A 23,154-nucleotide genomic window follows, 5' to 3' on the forward strand; every position below is an offset into this window, starting at 1 on the left:
GATGCAAAAATCTAGTTAACCCTTCTTGGATCTTCGAATACCTGCACACGAAGAAGACAAAGGAGACCCTGACTGCAGCAAGGGACCCTCCGATGCCTAAGTCAAGTAGGGAATCTGGGTCTACTAAGGAGTCATGGTTTTGGGTGTAGAATTATGTGTACCTTTCACCATTAGAGGTGCTCCTATTTATAGCTGAATGAGGGCGGTGGCGTAGAGGGTGATTCCCTGTTTAGTAGGAGCATGTTGTAAAGGGAATAATATCCCGGGCGTATCGCAATGATCTTCCAAGATCTTCAGCTGAGATCTCGGACAGACCCGTGTTGCAGTTGTCTCCTGAGATCCTCGGCTGAGATCTCTGGTGGATATATCTGATAAGGTCTGGATGGTCAGAACCAGTAGAAACATGTAGTAAGAGGTCGAGTTCGAGGATTAAAGGTGATGTACATAGCCATTCTGAAAGGTAGTTTGCCAACCTGGATTCTTCATTGAGTCGTGGTTGAGTTTTTTCTCAGCATTGAGCAGAGTATCGATCTGCCAACATGCCCTTGGGAGTCGTGCCTGAGCTTTGAAACCGAGTTCCTTTCCTTAGTAGAATATAGTTGAAATCGGGTATGACCATTCTCTTCATCTTATCGTACAGGGCGAGATTTTCTTGAGTGTAGCGGCTCTGAGGTCTTGGCTTGTGTAGGGTCGTACCTCGGGGGGTCTTACCAAGAGATATTTCGAGCAACATCTCGAAAATGGATGAGACCGTGGAAGGGCTCAACATCTGATGGAAGTGGAGATACTTAATCTTCTGGTAGTCAAGCTCGAGTAATAGGTTGTATCCTGAGCAGTGTACTTATTACCTTCTGACTATTGAGGAACTCCTTGGTAGTGACTGGCGCTGGCTGATTACATGATGAGAACTGAGTTCCGAGTTGATCTCTTTTCTTCGGCGGATCTACTTTTACCCATAATATGATCAATAATTAATCTGATTTTGAAAAATTCACATTACATTCGTTTTAACTTCAGTTACTGTATGCCATGTGTACAACTTTCTAACTTGAGTTAGCGGCATGGCTTACACTTGGTTTTTTACATAGATATACAATTTTTTAACTGATGGATTGAATCCCGAGGTTGGGGTGATTTCCTAAGGATACTCCAGATCGGCGGTCAATGTCCGATCGAGTGTGGGCACTATTGGGCCTCATTCTCTTTATTTAGAGAATCTCAGTCTCCCTCTTCCAGCACTCCATCCAGTGCAAAATAATGGCATTCTACATCCCCTCCCATTTTCAATGGTTCTCTTTCGCCTTAATGATACTTCCTTTCGTCCTTTTCTTGCTCCTCGTTCAGAGAAACAAGAGAAGAAGAGCCTTTAAACTCCCTCCTGGTCCCTTCCCCCTTCCCATCCTTGGCCACCTACTACATATCAACCGTATCTTTCCTCACCAATCTCTATGGCTACTCTCCACAAAACATGGACCTCTCATCCATGTACAACTGGGCCGTAAACCGACAGTAGTCGTTTCATCTGCTAGAATGGCAAGCGAGCTCTTCAAATCTCGCGATCATGTATTCTCTCGTAGGCCCACTCTCATCTCCAATAAGACGCTCACTTACAATTTCGATGTGGCTTTTTCGCCTGATCATGGCGATTATTGGAAAGAGATGCGCAAGCTTTTGGTTTCTAATCTCTTGAGTGCAAAGACTGTACGGTCATTCCGGTCCATTAGGGAGGGAGAGGTCGCCCGAATGATAACGTCGATTCATTGTTGTTCTTCTTCTCCTCCTCTTTAACCTGTCAATCTGAAAGAGATGCTTATTACTCTCACCAACAACATAGCCTGCATTACGGCTTTCAGTAAGAGTTACGAAGGAGGAAATGAGAATGAGAAAGCCAAAATGAGGGGAGTTATTGCGGAGGGGGCATACGTGTTGAGCCGTTTCTTTGTTGAAGATTTCTTGCGGTGGATGTGGTGGATCGACGCCGTCAGTGGATTATATGCTAAGCTCAAAAAGAGTTTCTTGGACTTCGATGACTTTTACGAGCAGGTCATTGAGGACCACCTTGATCCCAAGAAGTCAAAGCCAGAGCGGGAAGATTTTGTAGATGTCTTGCTTCGAGTCCAAAAGGATTCATATCTCACCCGAGATCACATCAAGGGAGTCATGATGGTCATCTTCACTTGCCTTTCTATTTTCCTATTCTGAATCCGGATAATCTGCTTTCCACGTACAGAAAATTCTTGTTTTTCTGCATTACCCAATTATGGCAACAGAGTATCTAGATTCATTCTCTTTTTTTTTTTCAAATCAGGTTTTTTGTTGTGATTGTACCACATCATCACTAATGTTGCCAGCACTGCTACATGAAATATATTGTGTGATGATGTGGTCCAATCAGCTGATTGGGACAAGCAGATATCCGGATTCCTTATTTTTTGTTTTGTTTTTCCTATGTCCTGACTTGGCAGCCGTCATCATCCCATTGTGCCCAAAATGTTGACGTGGTCATCTGATCGCAAATGTCCATTTTCTCAATGCTATGCTATATGGACAGCTTTAAGAGATGCTAAGGACAGTTTTGCCATTTTTCGGACCTTCATTGGATGGCAAAGGAAATAGTGAGACTTGAAGTAGCAATGGTTACTCTTTTTAATAATTAAATTCTCATGCATGAGATTGGAGGTCAAAATTTTAAGAGGCCCGATCTATTCTAAACGTTCGTAGGTTAATCTAAACATACATTGCAATCTATAAGTCTCATGCTAGTGCGTGTATAAAATATAATCCATCTGTTGCATAGGCTTATTGCTGTTTTCCTTAGTGGCCTAAAATTATTTCAAACCAAATCTCAAGTAGCTAGGCCACCCCACAGGACAACACCTCGACCCTTCTTTCCTCCTTGAAGGGATATTTTCGTTATTTTTTAAAATAAAAAGATACTCTCTGCTTTGCTCAATCCCTACACGCACGTACGCAGATCTTCAACAAAAGCCTTTGGTAGGAAGTTTCTGCGCTGGGATGCAGAGTGGGGTCCATTGTAATGGTTGTGATAAATCTACCCCGTCCATCCATTTTGCTAGCTCATTTTACAACATTCCACCAAAAATGTGGTGGATCCAAAACTAAAGCTGGACACACACGAGGAAAACATTGGTGAAAGAAATTCCTGCCTTTAAAACCTTCATGGGCTCCACCTTAATGTTTATATGCCATACAAAATATACGTCCTACTCTGATAAATTGAAAACACAAACTTAACCTAATATAAAACTTTTGTAGCCAAATAAATGTTTCAACAGTGGTAACTAACTAAATTCCAACTGTTTTCTCTCCCATGGTTCACTTGAGTTTTGGATCCACCTAATTTTAGATGGAATGTCCTAAAATAGCCTCACAAAATGAATGGTCAGATTGAATTTCTCACAAACATCACAATGGGCCTACCTTGCATGCCAGCGCAATAATTTCATGTGAAAGGCTTTCGCAAGAAATCCATCCTCCAATCAGTCTGCAGGACAGACGCCGACTTTAAGCCCAAAAGTACTTTTGTAGGAAATTATTAGGACAGGCCTATCATGATATTTTTGAGAAACATGCCCTATCCGTTTTTCTAAATCATTATAAGAGACGGAATGGAAACGAGGCAGATTCAAAACTGTAGTGGCCCTCACAACAGGAAACTGTGAGATTCATGAACTGTCCACCGTTGAAACATTCATAGCGCCACAAAATATTTAGATCAGGGTAATATATTTTTGTTTTGATTTCATCTCAGTAGTAATGACCTTATGAACGGTGTGGATTCCATATAAATTTCACCGTCGACCCAAAGAGGTTTTAACTGTAGCCATTTCCCTGCCCATTATTTTTAGTCACGCAGCCCACTTGAGTTTTAGATCTACCAATTTTTTCCCAAATCTTAAAATGACATGAAAAACAGATAACTTTGTGGATTTCTCGAAAACGTCAATGTGGGCAGACAAACTCTTATAGTGGATCGGCCACTTTGCTTGATTCATACTGTCGCTGCCAACAACGAGGTAGCTACTAGATGGTGCTATGTGGACCCCACCTTGATGTATATGTTTTATCAACACCATCCATCTATATTTCTAGGTCATTTTAAGATATGAGCCAAAATTAAAAAAAAACGACATCGTAATCTCCAGTGGACCGCACCATGAGAAAACAGTGGTGATTGCTTATATCACGATTAGAAATGATATACTACTAAGTGCATGGAAGCTTCACATGCACATAGAAGCATCCAGACTCATAGGCATACACATCACCAATCTGAACCCTATTAAAGCATCAATATACTTTGACTTGCATTGCATCTCCTCTGAAGGCGCATCAAGCACTTTTACCGAATTATGAATAGGTGTGTATCCACTTGAGAAACATTACATCAGGGTATCGGTATAGAGACACCAGGAACACTTGAACCCCACACCAACCCACATTGAACCCCTCCGATAGCACCAATCTATTATGACTTGCATTGCAGCCTTTCGAACACACATTGAACGCGTTCACAAAAATACGAATGGGTGCATATCCACTTGAGAAGACATTACATCAGGGTTAGGAGACATTGAAAACACATGAACCCCACACCGACCCACACCCAACCCCTCTGATAGCACTAATGTACTCTGACTTTCACTGCAACCTCTTCAAACATACGTTGAACCCCTTCACCAAACTACGAATGGGTGCGTATCCACTAGAAAAAACATTACATCAGGGTCTAGAGACTCTAGACACACCCGCCCACTCCAAACCCCTCCAAAAGCACTGATGTACTCCGACTTACATTATATCCCCTTTGAACGCAAGTCAAGCACTTTCACTAAACTACAAATTTATGTGTATCCATCTAAGAATATGCTACCTCAGGGTAGGGAGACTCTAGACACACTCGAACCCCACACCGATACACATTAACCCAGACTGAACCCCTCAAACAACACTAATTGACTCCTACTTGCACTATAACCCCTTTGAACCCACGACGAACTCCTTCACCGAACTACGAATCGATGCATATTCGCTTGAGAAGACATTAAGTCAAGGTACAGATACTCCTAAGACACTCACATCCCACACCAACACACAGCAAACCACTCCAACAATACTGATCGACTCCGACTTGCACTGTAGCCCCTTCGAACCCACGTCGAACTCCTTCACTAAACTATGAAAGGGTATGTATCAACTTGAGAAGACATTAAGTCAGGATATGAAGACTCTAAACACACTTGCAACTCACACCAACACTAAACCCCTTCGACAACACCGATCGACTCCAAGTTGCACTGCAATCCCTTCGAATGCATGTCGAACTCCTTCATCGAATTACAAATGGGTGCATATCTACTTGAGAAGATGTTACCTTGGGGTACAAAGACTTCATATATACTCACACCCCACACTAGCACATACCAACCCACACCAAACTCCAACAACACCGATCGATTCCGACTTACACTATAGCCCCTTCGAACCCACGCCAAAATTCTGTTAATGAAATATGAATGGGTGCATATCCACTTGAGAAGACATCAAGTTAAGGTATGGAGACTCTGGACACACTTGAACCCCACACCGACACACACTAACCTGCACCGAACCCCTCCGACAACACTAATTGACTCCCACTTGCACTGCAAACCATTCGAATGCAAGTCAAACTCCTTCACAAAACATCAAATGCATGTGTATCTACTTGAGAAGATGTTACGTCTAGGTAAAAAGACTTTGAACATACACGAACCCCACCCCAACACACCAGCCCACACCGAACACCTCCGATAACATCGATCAACTCCGAGTTACACTGCAAGCCCTTCGAACGCATGTCGAATCCCTTCAGTGAACTACAAATGAGTGCATATCTACTTAAGAAGACATTATCTCAGGGTATGGAGACTTGGGACAAACTCAAACCTTACATCAACAAACACTGATTCACACTGACCTAAACCAACCCACACACACCAATCAAATCTGACTTGCACTATGTTAGGGCCTAAAATTGACTTGTTAAGGCCATGGGCGATGCGTCAAGCGACGCGAGGGGTGACACACAATAGAACAAGAAGAAAAATGAAATAGAAGGGCCAAGAAACTGTCTTGCTAGCCAACACGCCCAATTGCTACCCATAATGTAGAAGTCTAAACAATAGCAAAGGGAAGCCCGACAAAGAAACGCACATAGCACCATCCACATCGTGTCATTACCACACCAAAATGGGTGGAAAACTACCACGTTGCCATGTCATAATGATGTAGAGCAGGTCGCAGACACTTTTATGGCCAAGATGGATCAAAAAAGGCTCGGTCAATGACAGAAGTGATCGGGACTATCAGAACTTGAAACAAACATATCTCGCAAACTGGAATGAGCTATCGAGCGTACCATATATGATTTTGGGGTAAGAGGAGCTACTTTAGCCACCCAACCCTGCTATGTCGGGTTGCACATGCCAAATTTGTGAAATACCATCAGACTGACGGTTAAATTTTGATTTAATTTCATTTTTAGTATTTATAGTAAGTTTTAGTTTGGTTATAATTCTTTATCCGTTGGGCTTTACAAGTTGCGTCCAACATGAAAAGTACTAAGAATAATTAGGAGTATAGCATGGTTGAGTAAATAGGACACTTACTATTTTTGGCCGAAAACCATGAGGTTTAGTGGAAATCACACCGTATGTAAATAGTACTATTTACTATTTATAGTAAGTCGCAATTTCTAGGAGTTTTAGTTATAATATAATTTCATAACTTCTCTCAAGGGTTCGTAGCCTTATTTAAAGAGTTGTAATCTCATTTTCCATCATCAATAATGAAATTGCGGTAAAATCACTAATTGAAGTATGGAATTATGTCCAAATGACCTAAAGGAGGGTAAATAGGAATTTTCAAAAATTATTTACCTGGTAAAACAGACAATGCCTATCTTAAACTAATTTACCAATTAAGTTAAGTAAGGCAAAGTAAATCTAAGACTTTCAAGCCAATAGAGGGTCCTAATCACATATATAGACTACAAATGAGATGCAAGTGAAGCAACTAATTTATAAAATACTGTACATGTGTGTGTGGGATGTACTACCTATCAGTTCTAGCATACATCTAACCATGCAAGCATATGATTAAGTATTCACCATACAAGAATAATTAAATAGACACGTAAACCACAATTCCAAACACAGTCATGTATAGCGGTTTGGCTACTTGCCTACTCCACTCTCGACGGACGCACTCCCTCTTAGAGTGTACCGAATTCCACTATCCAATGGTTTTAAATCAAGTTAACCATTGTAAGTGCTATAGTTTATATCCCTGTCTGTTGTCAAATTTGTGGTGCCAAAATCACTGTTATGTTATATATAACTTGCATAAGTGAAGCTCCTCAAAGATCAACATTCATGAACAAGCTAAGCTCACAACAAGCAAAGCTCGCAAGTACAAGGATCAATCTTGAATGAAAGAACAGCTCACAAGACAAGACTCAAGCTGCAAGACTTCAAGAAGAGTTCAAGGCCGTTTGTACACCTTCAAGATTGAGCTACATCAAGGTTTGATCTACATCAAGATTACAAAGCTTATACTTCAAGGTCTCAAGTTCCGAATGTTTCAATGTTTATACTTCATGTTTGAGGTTTGATTGACCATAGGTTGACCTTAGAAGTAGGTCATTTCGGATACATAAACCGAATGTTAATTTTACTGTGATTAGTCTGTTCTTCGACTAGTCCTAGGTCTTCTTCGACTAGTCCTAGACTTGCTTCGACCAGTCTAAGATATTCCTCGACCAGTCGTAAGTTTGTTACATATTCCGGATAAAATCTGTTAGCCTTCGACTAGTCCAGGAATCTGTTCGACCAGTCGTAGGAACAGTGTCGACTGATCTTCGACCAGTCGTACAACCTTCGACTCGAAGTCCAGCGAAGGTTTACAGGACCTACGACCAGTCGAAGGAAACCTACGACCAGTCGTAGGAGGGCTACGACCAGTCGTAGAACGGTCAAAGTATATTCCGCTGGATTTTTTAAATATCTGTTATGGCTTCGACTAGTCGAAGAGCACTCTAGACCAGTCGAAGACCCGATCTTCTCACCTATAAATAGTGCACGAATCTCAGAAGAAATCATCGAATTAATTATAGTATTCAAGCCAATCTTCGTCGAACTTCTGAGAGATAATTCTGTGCTCCATCTAAGCTAAGTGTGCTTATTTAATATTCTTCCTTCCTTAGCTTTATTTTAATTGATTTTGTTTCTGCTATTCCAATCTGATTTGATAAAGAGGAATTATTATTCCCTTTCTTTGGAATCAAAATCAATTAAGGCAAGCCCTATTTGGTTTAATTTAAAATCTATTAGAATTAGAACCATTGTAATCGAGTACTGGACATTGAACTTGGACATTCAATCATCTACTTTGATTTGGTTCTACCGGGCTGCTACAATGAAGGAGATATTCAGGTATTTTACATATTGTAAATTCCTTTCTATTATTTTGGTTTCTTTCAAGATTTGCCAGAAAAATCTTGTTATATTGGTTATCTGAAGAAAGCCAGGAAAACTCAGAAGTGGAGTTTTTTAATTGTGTAAGCCCACGGACAAAGACACAATTGTAAGGGTTTTGGGTGAACCTGGGAAAACCTATTTTTAGTGAACGCTAATATCCCCTGTGTGAGGATATTAGGAGTGGAGTAGCTTTTTGTGTGGCTGTTGTTTAATAGTTGGTGAACACACAGGCGAACCACTATAAACCCTTGTGTTGTGGTTGATTGTTTTATTCTTCTAATTCTTTATTCTTGTGTGGGATGTATGTATGGTGGTGAATGTTGTAATCATTTAATTCAAGCTTTGTGAGAATGTTGTAATAGTTTAGAAATTATTTTCAGCTATTCCTTTATCAGCTTGAATTTCAATTTCATTTGAAAGTTGTTCCAACAAGGTTGCCCTGCCATTTTTATGGTGTATGGCTGTCCCTAGAACAATACATTTTTAATTCAAGTTATTTCAATTCAGTTTGTATTTCTTTTTATATTCCTCTTCAATTTGAGACTTGATACAAAAACCTTTCTAGAAATAAGGTTGTCCTACCATAAACTCTGTTTTTGATGTAAGGTTGTCCTTAGAATAACGTTTGTATCAACCTCTCAAGATCTGAATTTTGAGGTTATTTTAATTTACTGCATTGTGATTTACTTTGGCTATCATATTCTTTATTATTCCGCTGTTATAAGTTTTTATTTGGCATTGTCCTATTCACCCCCCCTCTAGGACATATAGCTTGGCCCTTTTCAACCATGAACCTTCACAACCTACACAAGGTTAAGTAAGTAGACTACACAAGGCAACAAGTCCTAAACAAGGACACACAACATATTCTTCTCCCTTCTGAGGCCTATGAAAGGACTTGCGAGTTTGTTAACTCATACTCAAAAATCCTATCCTATGCAAGGAAGGTGGTAGAGACTCGATGGACTCTTTATACTTATAAATAAGTGAGTGAGCCCCTCTTTAGCACAATCTAAAGATGGTCTTCTTTATTGGTGAAGAGTCTTCAACTCCCTTAAACTACAACCACTTACAGATGTTTCAATCGATGATGCAAGGTTGTGAGGTTTAGGGTTTGGTCTAATCTTCTCTACTGAATGATATAAAATAAGTAACTAGAGAAGATTCCTACAAAATAAGTAACTAGAGAAGATTCCTACGAGCTTTGCATTCAATGATCCTAACACAATGATTTGATAATAAAGAGTGGTGTTGGAAGATCAATGAATGCTGGAGTTCATAGTTCAATCTAAGATATTGAATATATCAATACAGACTTGAGCAATGGATTGAATGATGAACTCCTACGGGAAAGAAAGCTTGAGGATGAGGGTATTAACTCTCTCAAAACTCTCTTCAATCTAAGCTTAAAAGTCCAAGAAGCAACCCAAGCGATATATAAAGATAAATCCCAATGGTAAAAAAAATGGGTAGAAATCTGAGATTGTCAATGTCATCGAAGGGTATCAATGCCATCGAATTTTGAATTTCGATGTCATCGAAGCTTCTCTGATTACATCAACTTCCTACACTAAGATATTTAGTTGGGTGTAGGACAAATGTTGTCCGATCTCATTGAGAAACCTTTAATGTCATCGACATACACTTCGATGTCATCAAGGGATGGTTTGATGCCATTAAAATTTTTTGAAAAATACACTTTAGTTGTTAGACTGTTTGAGGCCTTTTTCGATGTCATCGATCACTGTTTCGATGCCATCGAGAGAAATATGATTTTCCTATAAAAAATCTCTAGTTAGTTTGTCCCCTATTTCAATGTCATCGATCAAACCTTCAATGCTATTGGAATTTAAATTTCAATTGCATTGAACGGTTGTCAATGTAATCAAAGTTAAAAGATTTTCCTTAAAAGCTTGCTGGACAAATTGGTTCTTATATCGATGCAATCGAACGATCTTCGATGCCATCAATAACTTACTCTCGATGTTATTGAATGAGGTTCGATTACATCGAGGAACACTTAGAGTATTTCAGAAATAGTGGAGGGAATAAGCCCAAGGTCAATTCAATCAAAGTGGGTTCAATGTCATTGAACTGCATTCGATGTAATCGAAAATCCCCAGCATATCTTCAGTTTGTTGCTAGACTATTTGCGCTTGATTTTGATGCAATCAAACCATGTTCGATTCTATCAAAATCGTCCTCGATTGCATATCGATGCAATTGTCAGGACATTGAATTTACCTATGTAGTTCATATTTCCTCCAATACTCAAAATGTTCAAAACTAAGCTTACCAAGGAATTTTCAGAAATACATTTAGTGGGTAAGATTAGGTTCTTTATAGAGGGGTCATATTGGTTAGGGAAGTGAGGCTTGTTTACCTTTGTGAACACTCGAACTTCTTCAGTTTGGTTGAGTCTTTGGTCTTGTAATCTTCAATTTGGGCTCACTTGACAAACTGACTTAACACTCACCTATATTGATAAATCAGGGCAATTTTAAATAAAGTTATTCTGAAATTTCTAGAAATTATTTTCTATTTTTCTTATTTACCTCATGGATTTGAGGTATCTTTATGAGGAGTCCAAAGAAGTTTCATAGATTCGGAACAGTTATCCCTTGAGGAAGATGGTGCTCGACCTTAACATGTCCTTCCCTGCATCAATTTGGTAACAGAGAGAGGCTTTTCCTCGGATCTATGGCCTCTAACGACGGGTCGGGCAACAATTTCATGGATGATGCTCCATGGAATCATCTTTTAACAGCTTTTAAAGCAGTGCCACGAGTGAATTGACAAGCCATGTAAGGGTTGTAAGCTTTTATCAATTGCATGGCAGATTACAAAATGGAGGCCCTAGGGCAGCTCTATGTTCATGGTGGTGATTTGCCCCTAGAAGTTGTTGGAACTTGTAATCTCTCTAATCACAGGATGATGCTAGCGGTGAACCAATGGATCATCCCTGAAGAAGGGAAATCCAACAACGAGGAGGTCAAGGACATGATCCTCCAACATCCTAGACAAGGCAGTGATCGAGCAGAACGATCAAATAGAGAGTTATACCGCTTAGCGGTGCATAACAATTCGGTCAAGATTGAATCATAATGAGTTGCCCAATTCAATGGTGGATGACGTTTGGCCATCCAAGATCGAGTATAGATGTAGGCTGTTTAGATGATGAATGATGCATCAAATTAGCTACTCGAGTGGAAGTACAGCTTGAATGCTCCAACACGCGAACCAATCCTACCGCTAGGGCCTCCAGGCAGGACCGTCCTAGGGAGCTCCACAGCCTAGAGGGAAAGAGCCTATGGAAGCATATACTCAACCTCCTTCACCTAAGAACAGAGATCAAGGAAGTGGGCAGGCTAGGCCCCAAAGAGGCATAACAACTACTGTTGGTCCAAGCAAGATCCCGAACCCCTATGCTCGGCCAAGACCCAACAATTTCTATCGTTGTAGCTAATCAAGTCACTTATCAAATACTTGTCCCTACTAATAAGTGGCGAATCTCACCATTAATGATGGTAATGCTGAAAATGCCAATGAAGACATAGATGTTGAGGAGTTAAAGCACGCCAGAGAGGACGAAGCAGATGAAATACGTTAGGTTCAGCAAGATCATGGTGAGTTGCTTGTCATGAGGCAACTATTGTATGTGTCATGTAAAGAAGTACACCTACAATGACATAACATCTTCCGAATTAGGTGTACGGTGAATAGAAAAGTTTGTGACGTAATCATTGATAGTGAGAGTAGCAAGAATATCATCTCTAAGGTCATGGTGGAAAAGTTGCACCTAAAGACAGAGCATCATCCCTCCCCATATACGATCAATGGGATCAAGAAGGTTAGCGAAATGAAGGTAACTAAAAGGTGCACCATATCATTTTCAATGGGCAAACATTATAAGGATGAAGTAGTATGTGATCTAGTTAACATGGAGGCCTATCAAATGCTACTTAGTCGACTTTGGCAATTCGATCGTGACGCCACTCATAAAGGGAGAGATAATGTGTATATTTTCATTAAGGACAACTGGAAAACCATATTAGCCCCTATGGATCCAAAGGAGCCACCCAAAACTTCTAAAGTTGAGGCTCTTAACTATACAGGACTTCGTAGAGGAATCCAAAGAAATAGGACATGCCTATGCATTAATTGTAAAAGGGGAGGAACTCGAGCCTACAATCATCCCTAAAAGACTAAAGCCCCTGTTACATGAATTTAAAGAAATTTAACCTGATGATCTTCCTGATGGATTGTGTCTCATTCGAGATATCTAGCACCATATTGACCTTTTCCCTGGGTCTAGCTTACCCAATCATCCTCACTATCAAATGAGTCTGAAGGAGTAAAAAATTCTGCAGGAGCAAGTGGATAAACTGATCCATAAGGGTCTTATTTGAGAAAGCATGAACTCATGAATCATACTAGCTCTATTAACTGCTAAGAAAGATGGGAGTTGGCACATGTATGTCGATAACCCAGCCATCAACAAAATCACCATAAAATATAGGTTTCCCATACCACAGCTGGACGATATGTTGGACATGCTTGAGTGCACAAAGTTATTCTCTAAACTGGACCTAAGGAGCGGCCATCATCATATTTGAATACGGTCAGATGATGAGTGGAAGATTACTTTTAAGACCAATAAATGGTTGTATGAATGGATGGTCATGCCCTTCGGTCTTTCGAACGTGCCTAGCACGTTCATAAGGTTGATGAACCAAGTTTTGAAACCATTTATTGTGTAGTTCATTGTGGTTTATTTTGATGATATTTTGATAGACAGTCAAGATGAAACAAGCCATATGGAACACCTCAAGAAGGTCCTTCAAGTGCTTACTAAAAATTAATTATACCTCAATTTTAAAAAGTGCAGTTTCATAACTGATAGCCTATTATTTTTGAGCTTTATCGTGACATTCATGGGTATTTAGGTGGATGAAGAAAAGGTTAAGGTAATCAAGGAATGGCTGGTTCCTACAAACATTCACGAGGTATAGAGTTTTCACGAACAGACGACATTCTATCGTTGATTCGTGAAGAATTTTAGTAACATTGTATCTCTAATCACAGATTGCATGAGGAAAGGGCAGTTTTAATAGACTAGTGAAGTCGACAGGAGTTTTGCTGATATTAATCATGGATTTCCCATAACCCCGGTTCTTATACTTCCCAACTTCAACAAACTTTAAAGTCGAATGTGATGCCTCATATGTCAAAATTGGGGGAGTTTTGTCTCAAGAAGGTAGGTTGGTTGCCTTCAATAATGAAATGCTTAGCAATGTACGTAAGAAGTGGTCAACCTATGAGCTTGAATTATATGCAATGGCCCAGGCATTGTGGCATTGGCAACATTACTTAATTTAAAGGGAATTCATTCTTTACACAAACCATCAAGCCCTCGAATTCATTAATAACTAAGCTAACGTGAATCGTGTACATGCTAGATGGATTTTATTTTTGCAGGAGTTTGCGTTTGTGCTGAAACATAAGTCTAGATAGTTAAACAAAGTGGCTAATGAACTGAGCTGCCATGCAACTTTGTTAGTCACTATGAGTAATAAGGTTGTCGAGTTCGAGCTCCTCAAAGACATATAGGCCAAGGACGATGACTTTAAGGATGCATGGGTTAGATGCCAAGAAGGTCACCCCAGTGACCTCCATATGCAAGATGGGTTCTTTTTCAAAGGGAATCGACTGTACATCCCCAAAAGCTTGCTAACAGAGCAGATCATCTAGGAGCTACATGGGGGTGGCCTTATGAACACCTTGGACATGACAAGATATGAGCTCTTGCTGAAGAACGGCACTAATAGCCACAGTTAGTACATGATGTTAGTAGAGCGATGCAATGCTGTCATGTTTGTCAGGTTTCCAAGGGGCATTCTCAGAATACAGACTTCTACACACTGTTACATGCTCTTGATAGCCCTTAGGAGGACCTGTCAATGGATTTTGGGTCTCTCACGAACATAGCATAGCATGGATTCAATGTTCATGGTGGTAGATCATTTCTCGAATATGGCACATTTCATCTCATGCAAGAAGACCCTCGACGTGACGCACATAGAGAATTTATTCTTCGAAGAGGTCATGCAGCTACACAAGGTCCCTAAGACTATCACTTCTGACCACAATACGAAGTTCATTAGCCACTTCTAGTAGACTTTATGGAACCGGTTCAGTACACGACTTCAGTTCAACAGTGCCTACCACCCACAGACCAAAGGACAAACTAAAGTTGTGAAACAAACGTTAGGGAACCTCTTTTAATATATTTCAGGAGAAAAGCCAAAGTAGTAGGATTTACCCTTTTCTCAATCAGAGTTTGCATTTAACAACATAGTGAACCGCTCGACAAGGAAGTCCCTGTTCTAGGTTATTTACTACCGAGTGTCTTGCCACACACTTGACTTGATCCCTTTACCCAAGTTCCCAGGTATGAACATTGCAGCAGAACATATCGTAGATAAGATCATGGGAATGCATGTTGAGGTGTAGAACAAGTTACACACCTTGAATGACAAGTACAAGGAATAAGACGACAAGTACAAGGAGCAAGCCGACAAGCATCAGTGACAAATGATGTTTGAGGTGGGCGACCAAGTTATGGTCCATCTACACAAGGAGAGATTTCAGATTGGGACATAAAGTTGAAAAGCAAGAAGATTGGACTAATGTCGATCCTCTGAAAGATCAATAACAAGGCTTACGTTGTTGATCTTCCAGAAGACATGACAATCTCACGAACTTTTAATGTCGCGGACCTGACCAAGTATCATGAACCAAAGCAAGGTGAGATCTCGATGACGAGTTATTTTAAAGTGGAGGGGATTGATGTAGAGCAGGTTGCAGACACTTCATGGCCAACATGGATAAAAAACGGCCCGGTCAACAATGGAAGTAATCCAGACCATCAAAACTTGAAACGGACGTTATCTCGGAAATCGGAATGAGCTATCGGACATACCATATATGATTTTAGGGTAGTACAAGCTACTTTAGCCACTCAACCCTACTATGGCGGATTGAGCATTGTGAATTTGCAAAATATCATTAGATCGATGGTGAAATTCATGTTTTAATTGGTTTTTACTATATATAGTAAGTTTTAGTTTGGTTATAACTCTTCATCTATTGGGCTTTAGGAGTTGCGTCCAACAAGAAAAGTTCTTAGAATAATTAGGAGTATAGCATGGTTGAGCCAAATAGGACACTTTCTATTTTTAGCCGAAAACCATGAGATCTAGTGGAAATCATGACCGTTTGTAATTAGTACATTTGCTATTTATAATAAGTCATGATTTCTAGGAGTTTTAGTTATAGTATGATTCTGAAACTTCTCCCTAGGTTTCGTAGCCTTATTTAAAGAGTTGTAATCTCTTTTTTCATCATCAATAAAATTATTTTGAATTTTCTATAAATTTTTTCTATTTTTCTTCTTTTCCTCGTGGATTCAAGGTATCTCTGTGAGGAGTCCAGCGGAGTTTCATTGATTCGGATTAGTTATCCCTAGAGGAAGACGGTGATCGAGTTCAACACGTCCTTCCCTGTGTCACATAATGTGGCACCTAGCAACATGCAAAGGGCTTGGTTAACATGTTTACAGCCGCACAACCCTCTAAAAATCGTGCGTGGCATGCTACATGGCAGATTATCATTCACCTTGTCCACTGCCCTCCTCATTTATAAATAGCCCAATCCGATCTACAGGACTTTACTTTGAACTGTTGGACCAAAAGAGAAAATAAGAAGATGTCACTGAAATCTCAAATTTCGTAAGTGGAATCCCAAAGTTTAACCACCGATAGGTGAGAAACACTCTGGTGTCCATTGAACGATCTACCATAGCACCTCCTCTATGGTGTCATCGCCCTAATATTGAATTTGGCATGTTAAGACACTTCTCAACTAGACAAGACACCCCTAATGGGAGCTTAAAAATAGAAAGGTGGAGTGTCACACGAAGAGTGCGGTTTGATGACAAGTCTCATGGTGGTTGCAATTTTCCATATGGCGCAATGACTATAACTCTCTAACATCAATAAACTTGTTATGCATGATGGCCTGCCAATTTCTACGACGTCTGAAGCATCATTCATGATAGACTTCTCTCACGCATGGCATCCCATCATTCATGACAGTCACAAAGTCCCCTGTGGTAGTTATGGTTTCCCCACGGTGGCCTTTGTCCCCTGCAAGACATTCTGTCGGATGCCTGAGGTAGCCATAACATTCCTCGCGCGGCTAAGTTTTGTGGCATGGAGGTCTCAACTCCACAACAGTCCCTCAGGTCCCCACGGTGGCCTCCTAGGCTCCTGTGGCACTTGCTTAACGAACATTGCCCATCCACTTCCAAGAATTCTCTGGTGAAATTGCATGGAATAGGATACCACAACTTGCGTGGAAGCATGATAGATCTAAGGAATCAAGGCTATGTCCAAGATGGGGGTGATTAGGACTAAATAAAAAAATTTCAATTAACACATAATTGCTTAATTAAAATGCCAATTTAAACTATGACAATTAACTCTAAGGCTTCCAAGCCAATAAAAAGTCCAATCAAATAAGCTACAAAACCAATTTAAATTGTGACAATTAACTCTAAGGCTTAAAGCAACTAGTTTATAAACAATAGTGGACATGTGTGTGAGATGTGATAACTATTCAAATCCTACCATTCATATAATTATGCATACATATAATTCACTAATCAATCACATAAGCATAATTAAAAAAGTTTTCAAATAACAATTCCAAGCATAAGCATGTATAGTGGTTTGATTTCCCTACTCAACTCCTGACGGATGCACTCTCTCCAGAGTGTGCTGGTAGTCAATATCAAAGGTTTTTAATTAAGTTCACCTCTAACCTTTACAACTTACACAAGGTCGTAGCATACACTCCCGATAGATGCTTCCTCAAGAGACTTTAGTTGATTTTTTATCGACTAACCAACAACCTCAATCATAGTCCAAGGGCCAAATGTTTACTCCTACTGAAGGCTCCTACAAAGACTAACACATACACACCCATGTCTGTTGAATTCGGCCAGACACAAGAGCCTAGGTCCTACACAAGAACTTATCGAGTTTGGTGCATAAACTTTTACCTACAATCCTACAAAAAGAAAGAGAGTATGGACTCACTAGTTGACGCTTGTCAAATGAGCCCATTTGACATGCCTTCTTAGGTTTCTTGATCGATGCTCTCCCATGCTTCAATCAGCTCCCCTTTTGTTCCCCCAATCGTTGATGATAATACTTTGTTAATGCTTCAGCTCCAAGATCAAACGCCTTACATGCAATGCTCCATTGAGGTGACAAGGTGATGAGAGTTGGGTAGAATCTCTACAACTAATGAAAAGTTGAACTCCTAGGGGACTCTACTTGATAGACAGTGCAAAGGTTGATAGACATTAGCAAATTGGTATCTGAGACCTAAAGAAGGCTTGAAATCATGATTTTCTTGTATAGGATCTTGAAATGCTCATTAGAGTGAATAATCATTAAGAAAGAGAGGATTGATCAAATTATAATAGAGCTTATGAGGTTTAGTAAAGCTTGGGTTGCACTAAGGTCTGACACAATCACGTAATGCTTATGTGTTATCTTCGTACATGCTTTTTTACGCTTATTTATGAATGCTTATGAAATCCCTTGAATAAAGAAACTGCATACAAAATATTGTGCTAACACACTACAACACGTTCAAATGCACATCGAACTCCATAATCAAACTATGAATGGATGTGTATTTACTTGAGAAGTTGTCACATCAGAGTACGGAGTCTCTGGACACACTCAATCCTCACACCGACACACCAACCCACACCAAACCCCTCGACAATAATGATCAACTCCGACTTGCATTGCATCCCCTTCAAATAGATGTTGAACTCCTTCACTAAACTACAAATGAGTGCGTATCTACTTGAGAGGAAGTTATGTTAGGGTATGAAGACTCCAAACACACTCAAACCCCACACCGACATACAACGACTCACATAAAACCTATCCAACAACACCGATAGACTCTGACTTGCACTGCATCCCCTTCAAACCAACGTCGAACTCCTTCACTAAACTCAAATGAGTGCGTATCTACTTGAGAGAAGTTATATTAGGGTATGAAGACTCCGAACACACTCGAACCCCACACCAACACATATTAACATGCACTGAATCCCTATGACAATATCTATCGACTCCAAGTTATACTACAATCCCTTCAAATGCACGTCCAACCCCATCATCAAACTATGAATGGGTGCATATTCACTTAAGAAGATGTCAAGTTAGGGTATAGATACTCTTGACATATTCAAACCCTACTTTGATACACAATGATCCACACTAACCCCTCCAAGTAACACCGATCAACTCTGACTTACATTATACTCCCTTCAAATACATGTTGAACTCCTTCACCGAACTACGAATGGGTGCGTATCTACTTGAAAATATATGACATTATATTATCAAGACTCTAGACACACTCATACCCCGCATCGACCCACATCGAACAACACCGATCTACACCGACCTGCACTGTAGCCCCTTCGACCACATGTTGAACTCCTTTGATGGCTAATAGTAAAAGCATGTGGTTTATACATGCCATTCATCCAGTTTAAAGGGGTGTAGACCAAAATTGAAGTATATCCATAGCTCAAAGGAAACACACCAGAGGAAATAGTCAGAGTAATGATTTAGTGATAGATGTTCAATGACACTTTCTATGGCCCACTTACCACTCAAATCTATCTCATTTTTTGTCCAATAGTATAAAAAGAGATGAAAAACTAATGGACGATATTGATTAATGAAGTTAATGTAGGTGGGCCCATTTCAACCTTATAAAGGCCCTACCAAATTTTAGGGGTAAAGTTGTAATAAATTAAGAGAGTTGGGCCGATATTGATTACCTGGGTAGACGTAGATTTCCAAACAATCAATGATGTGGGTAAAAAAATTTTCAATCTCTTTGTGACTCTTTTGTGAAAAGACGAAACTAAGCCTGTGTAGGTTTAGCTTAACCCACACTATTGTGTAGTGGATCCGGCCTAGGGATCAGAGAAATACAGGACTTCCTACATATTATTAAGCAAGACTCAAAATGTGAAATCCATGGTACTAGCATTTTAATTGTGCTCATAAATTCTTAGGAATTCATCATTGAGTAATCATTACACTCATAAAATATCTTTGGGACTCCTTTGAGCATGTTGTATTAATATGTGTGGATGAGCTTAGAACATTATACATTCAACCCCGTAAATCAAAGTTTATGGTCATCATTGGGGTGTGATTATTGGAACATAGCTTATTCATGGCAATACCGAGGAAATGGATAGTTCAAATCAGTGTGCCATCTCAACATGTGGACACTAATTGGGCGATACATGAAAGCACTATGCAAGCACATAGGCAATACAAACTCTCTTTCTCTTTTCTTCTTCTTTTTTTTTTTTTTCCTTTTTTCATTTCTTCCATCCCTTAAGCATGCTTTTACAATGGAAAATGTCAATTTTGGATTTCCACTGTCTTGATTCCATGGACATCAAGACTTCACCAAGGAAACCGGGTTGTTTTGTGTAGGAAAATTTTACTTAAACAAGGATTTCCTGAAAGCATTGATTTCGGAGGGATCTCTCCACAAAATGTAATCTAATTCATGCCCTTTATATCAGAATATCTTATTTGGTGCAACTGATACAAGCGCATCGGTTGTGGCATGGGCAATGGTAGAGCTGATTAGGAATCCAAGGGCGATGAAGAAATGTTAGGATGAAGTTAGAACGATTGTTGGAAGGAAAGGCAAAGTGGAAGAAGATGACCTCAACCAGCTAGAATACATCAAGTCAGTGGTAAAGGAGACAATGAGACTCCACTCACCAGTTCCACTATTGATTCCCCGTGAAAGTACACAGCACTGCAAGATCAACGAATATGATATTCTCCCTGGCACTAGTGTCATCATCAATGCATGGGCCATTGGCAGGGACCCGGAATCGTGGGACAGCCCAGATGAATTCTTGCTAGAACGATTCATGAATAGCTCAATAGATTACAAAGGGAAAGATTTCGAGCTCGTACCATTTGGAGTAGGCCGAAGGGGCTGCCCTGGGCTTCATTTTTCAGCTCCAACCATGGAACTTGCCTTAGCAACTCTTATCTACTGTTTTGATTGGAAAATGCCTGTTGGAATGAGCAAGGATGACATGGATATGACCGAGGCATCTGGCCTTATATCACTCCCAAAATCCAATCTTCTCCTCGTACCAACTAAACATGACTATGCTTCTATCAGCTAAACTGTTGACGCATATTCTTGGACTGAAGATTGGACGGTCTAGATTGACGTGCAAGCTGGATGTTCGAGCTTCCATACTCTAGCAAATTGTGTTAAAAGCCATATAATTCTTCGTTTCTATCCGATATGCACACCATAACTCCCAAATAAGGCAAACGGTTGTATGTGATGTCAAATGCTTCTGTATTGTGTTTGGTAGCACTAATGTGTTGATTAAGATTTTCGATTGGATATAAATATTAAATAAATATTGCTTTAGGAATCAAATTTATTATCATTCATTCATAAGACATTGACAATGTATTCTAGTTGCATTGCTTGGTCCAAACAATAAAGATAAGAGTGTATATAATTACAGAACCTTTATTATTATTATTGGGATTCTTATTGAATTCTAGGTTGTGATTTACTACAAACACTTAATTATATCTTTTAGGATAACCATTGATTCTAAGGTAAAATATGGTGAGAAAATAATAATAAATATAAATATGGGCTTATCGGACAACTCATCAGACCGCGACTAAAGCTACTCCATATTTATCAGTCTATCATGTTAAGGCTGTCATCCCTATTAAAACACAGGTCACATCACTCGGAGTTGCAATACATGAATCAATCACAAATAATGAAAATGTTAAGATAAGGGTGATGGAGCAAGATATGCTTGATGAAAAGCAATTAGCGGCGCAATAGCGATTGAAACTGTATCAAGCACGGATATCAGCTGCTTTCGACAAGAAAGTCAAAAATTGCTCTTTTAAGAAAGATGATATGGTATTGATGTTAAAAAGGCCTATCGTGGTCACTTGCAAAATTGGGGGCAAATTCGATCCTAAATGGGATGGACCATATGTTATAACTGAAGTATACTCGAATGGGGCTTATTGAGTTGTAAATCAGAATGGACAGGGCATTGGAATACCTGTCAAGGTACACTCGCTTTATCAAAAATATCATCCTTAAAGATCAAGATGATTTTGATTGCGAAGATAGTCTAAGCAATCTTTCCCAATCAAAAGAGGGCAAGACAAGTAAAATAATGAAAAAGTCTCAACAGGTCATGTATTCCTCTTCATATATGAAACGAAGAACAAATTCATACGACATATGGTTATTCCTCTAAAAAAGTTTTCTAAATATGTCAGCAATGTGATGTAGAGTGGGTCACGGACAGTTTCATGGCCAAGATGGATCAGAAAAGGCTCGGTCATTAACAGAAGTGATCCAGACCGTCAGACCTTAAATTGGGCGTATCTCGCAATCCGAAATGATTTATCGGACGTAAAATATATGATTTTAGGGAATGCCAAGTTGCGCAAGCTAGATTTGCAAAATACCATTAGATTGACGCTCGTTTCCCTATTTTAAATCTTTTTTTTTTCTATAAATAGTAAGTTTTAGTTTGATTATAACTCTTCATCCGTTAGGCTTTAGGAGTTGCACCCAACATGAAAAGTGCTTAGAATAATTAGGAGAACAACTTGGTGAAGTCAAATAGGACACTTACTATTTTTGGTCGAAAACCTTTCACACTAGTAGACATCAAGACCGTCTATAAATAGTAAGTTTACTATTTATAGTAAGTTGCGAATTCTAGGAGTTTTAGTTGTAGTGTGATTTTGAAATTTCTCTCATTGCTTGGTATCTCTATTTAAAGGGTTGTGAACTCGTTTGCTTCATTCATCAATCAATTTGGAATTTTATAGAATTTATTTTTCTATTTTCTTGTTCTTTTCCTCGTGGATTCGAGGAGTCTCTGTGAGGAGTCTAGAGAAGTTCCGTAGATTCGGAATAGTTATCCCCCTGAGGAAGACGGTGCTCAACCTTGTTCACAGCCCCAAGTGCAGGGTCGCGATATAGTAATAACTCGGTGAGACCGAGGTAGAATCCACAAGGACTAAACTTATACATATCATGAAATAAACTAGAATAAGAATGTAAACTAAAATCTAGAATAAGAGAGATTAATTGTGAATAAACTATCAATAAGAAAAGGAACACTAGAGCGCCAAGGATCCACTTGTAGCTATCAGGATACTACCTCACTTGATTCAATAAACATAACTACAATCAAAGTCCTATCCTATTCAGTAAAAAGATAAGCAATTAAAGTACAATTTGAACTTCTCATTGAATTAGTTCACACATGGAGTATTGTGGTGATTGGAATGGAATTCATCCATCCACCTTGCCTAGGAGACAATAGTGAATCACAAATTTCACCAATCTTACAATCTTAAAACAAAAAAGAAGATATTTAAAGCTATCGCAGTGTCTATTGTAA

General features: G+C 39.5%; 2 protein-coding genes across 2 annotated transcripts; both read left to right on the top strand.

Moving 5' to 3' along the window:
• Positions 1–1,203: 1,203 nt before the first annotated feature.
• On the top strand, positions 1,204–21,105 carry LOC131246188 (cytochrome P450 71A9-like). The gene is made up of 2 exons (XM_058246096.1): positions 1,204–2,166; positions 20,245–21,105. Exons 1-2 carry the CDS (start codon positions 1,807–1,809, stop codon positions 20,338–20,340), a joined length of 456 nt encoding a protein of 151 aa, XP_058102079.1. The 5' UTR covers positions 1,204–1,806; the 3' UTR covers positions 20,341–21,105.
• Positions 20,434–20,868, top strand: LOC131247073 (cytochrome P450 71A6-like). Its single transcript, XM_058247516.1, has one exon. The coding sequence runs from the start codon at positions 20,434–20,436 to the stop codon at positions 20,866–20,868; it is 435 nt and encodes a 144-aa protein (XP_058103499.1).
• Positions 21,106–23,154: the final 2,049 nt, after the last annotated feature.

This window comes from Magnolia sinica, chromosome 5 (assembly GCF_029962835.1).
Source record: "Magnolia sinica isolate HGM2019 chromosome 5, MsV1, whole genome shotgun sequence".
Classification (NCBI taxonomy): domain Eukaryota; kingdom Viridiplantae; phylum Streptophyta; class Magnoliopsida; order Magnoliales; family Magnoliaceae; genus Magnolia; species Magnolia sinica.

Coding starts and splice junctions, on each gene's coding strand:
- LOC131246188 (XM_058246096.1), top strand. CDS start 1,807: ATGCTTATTACTCTCACCAACAACATAGCCTGCATTACGGCTTTCAGT. Junction 2,167..20,244: donor ACATCAAGGGAGTCATGATG/GTCATCTTCACT, acceptor CCTTTATATCAG/AATATCTTATTTGGTGCAAC.
- LOC131247073 (XM_058247516.1), top strand. CDS start 20,434: ATGAGACTCCACTCACCAGTTCCACTATTGATTCCCCGTGAAAGTACA.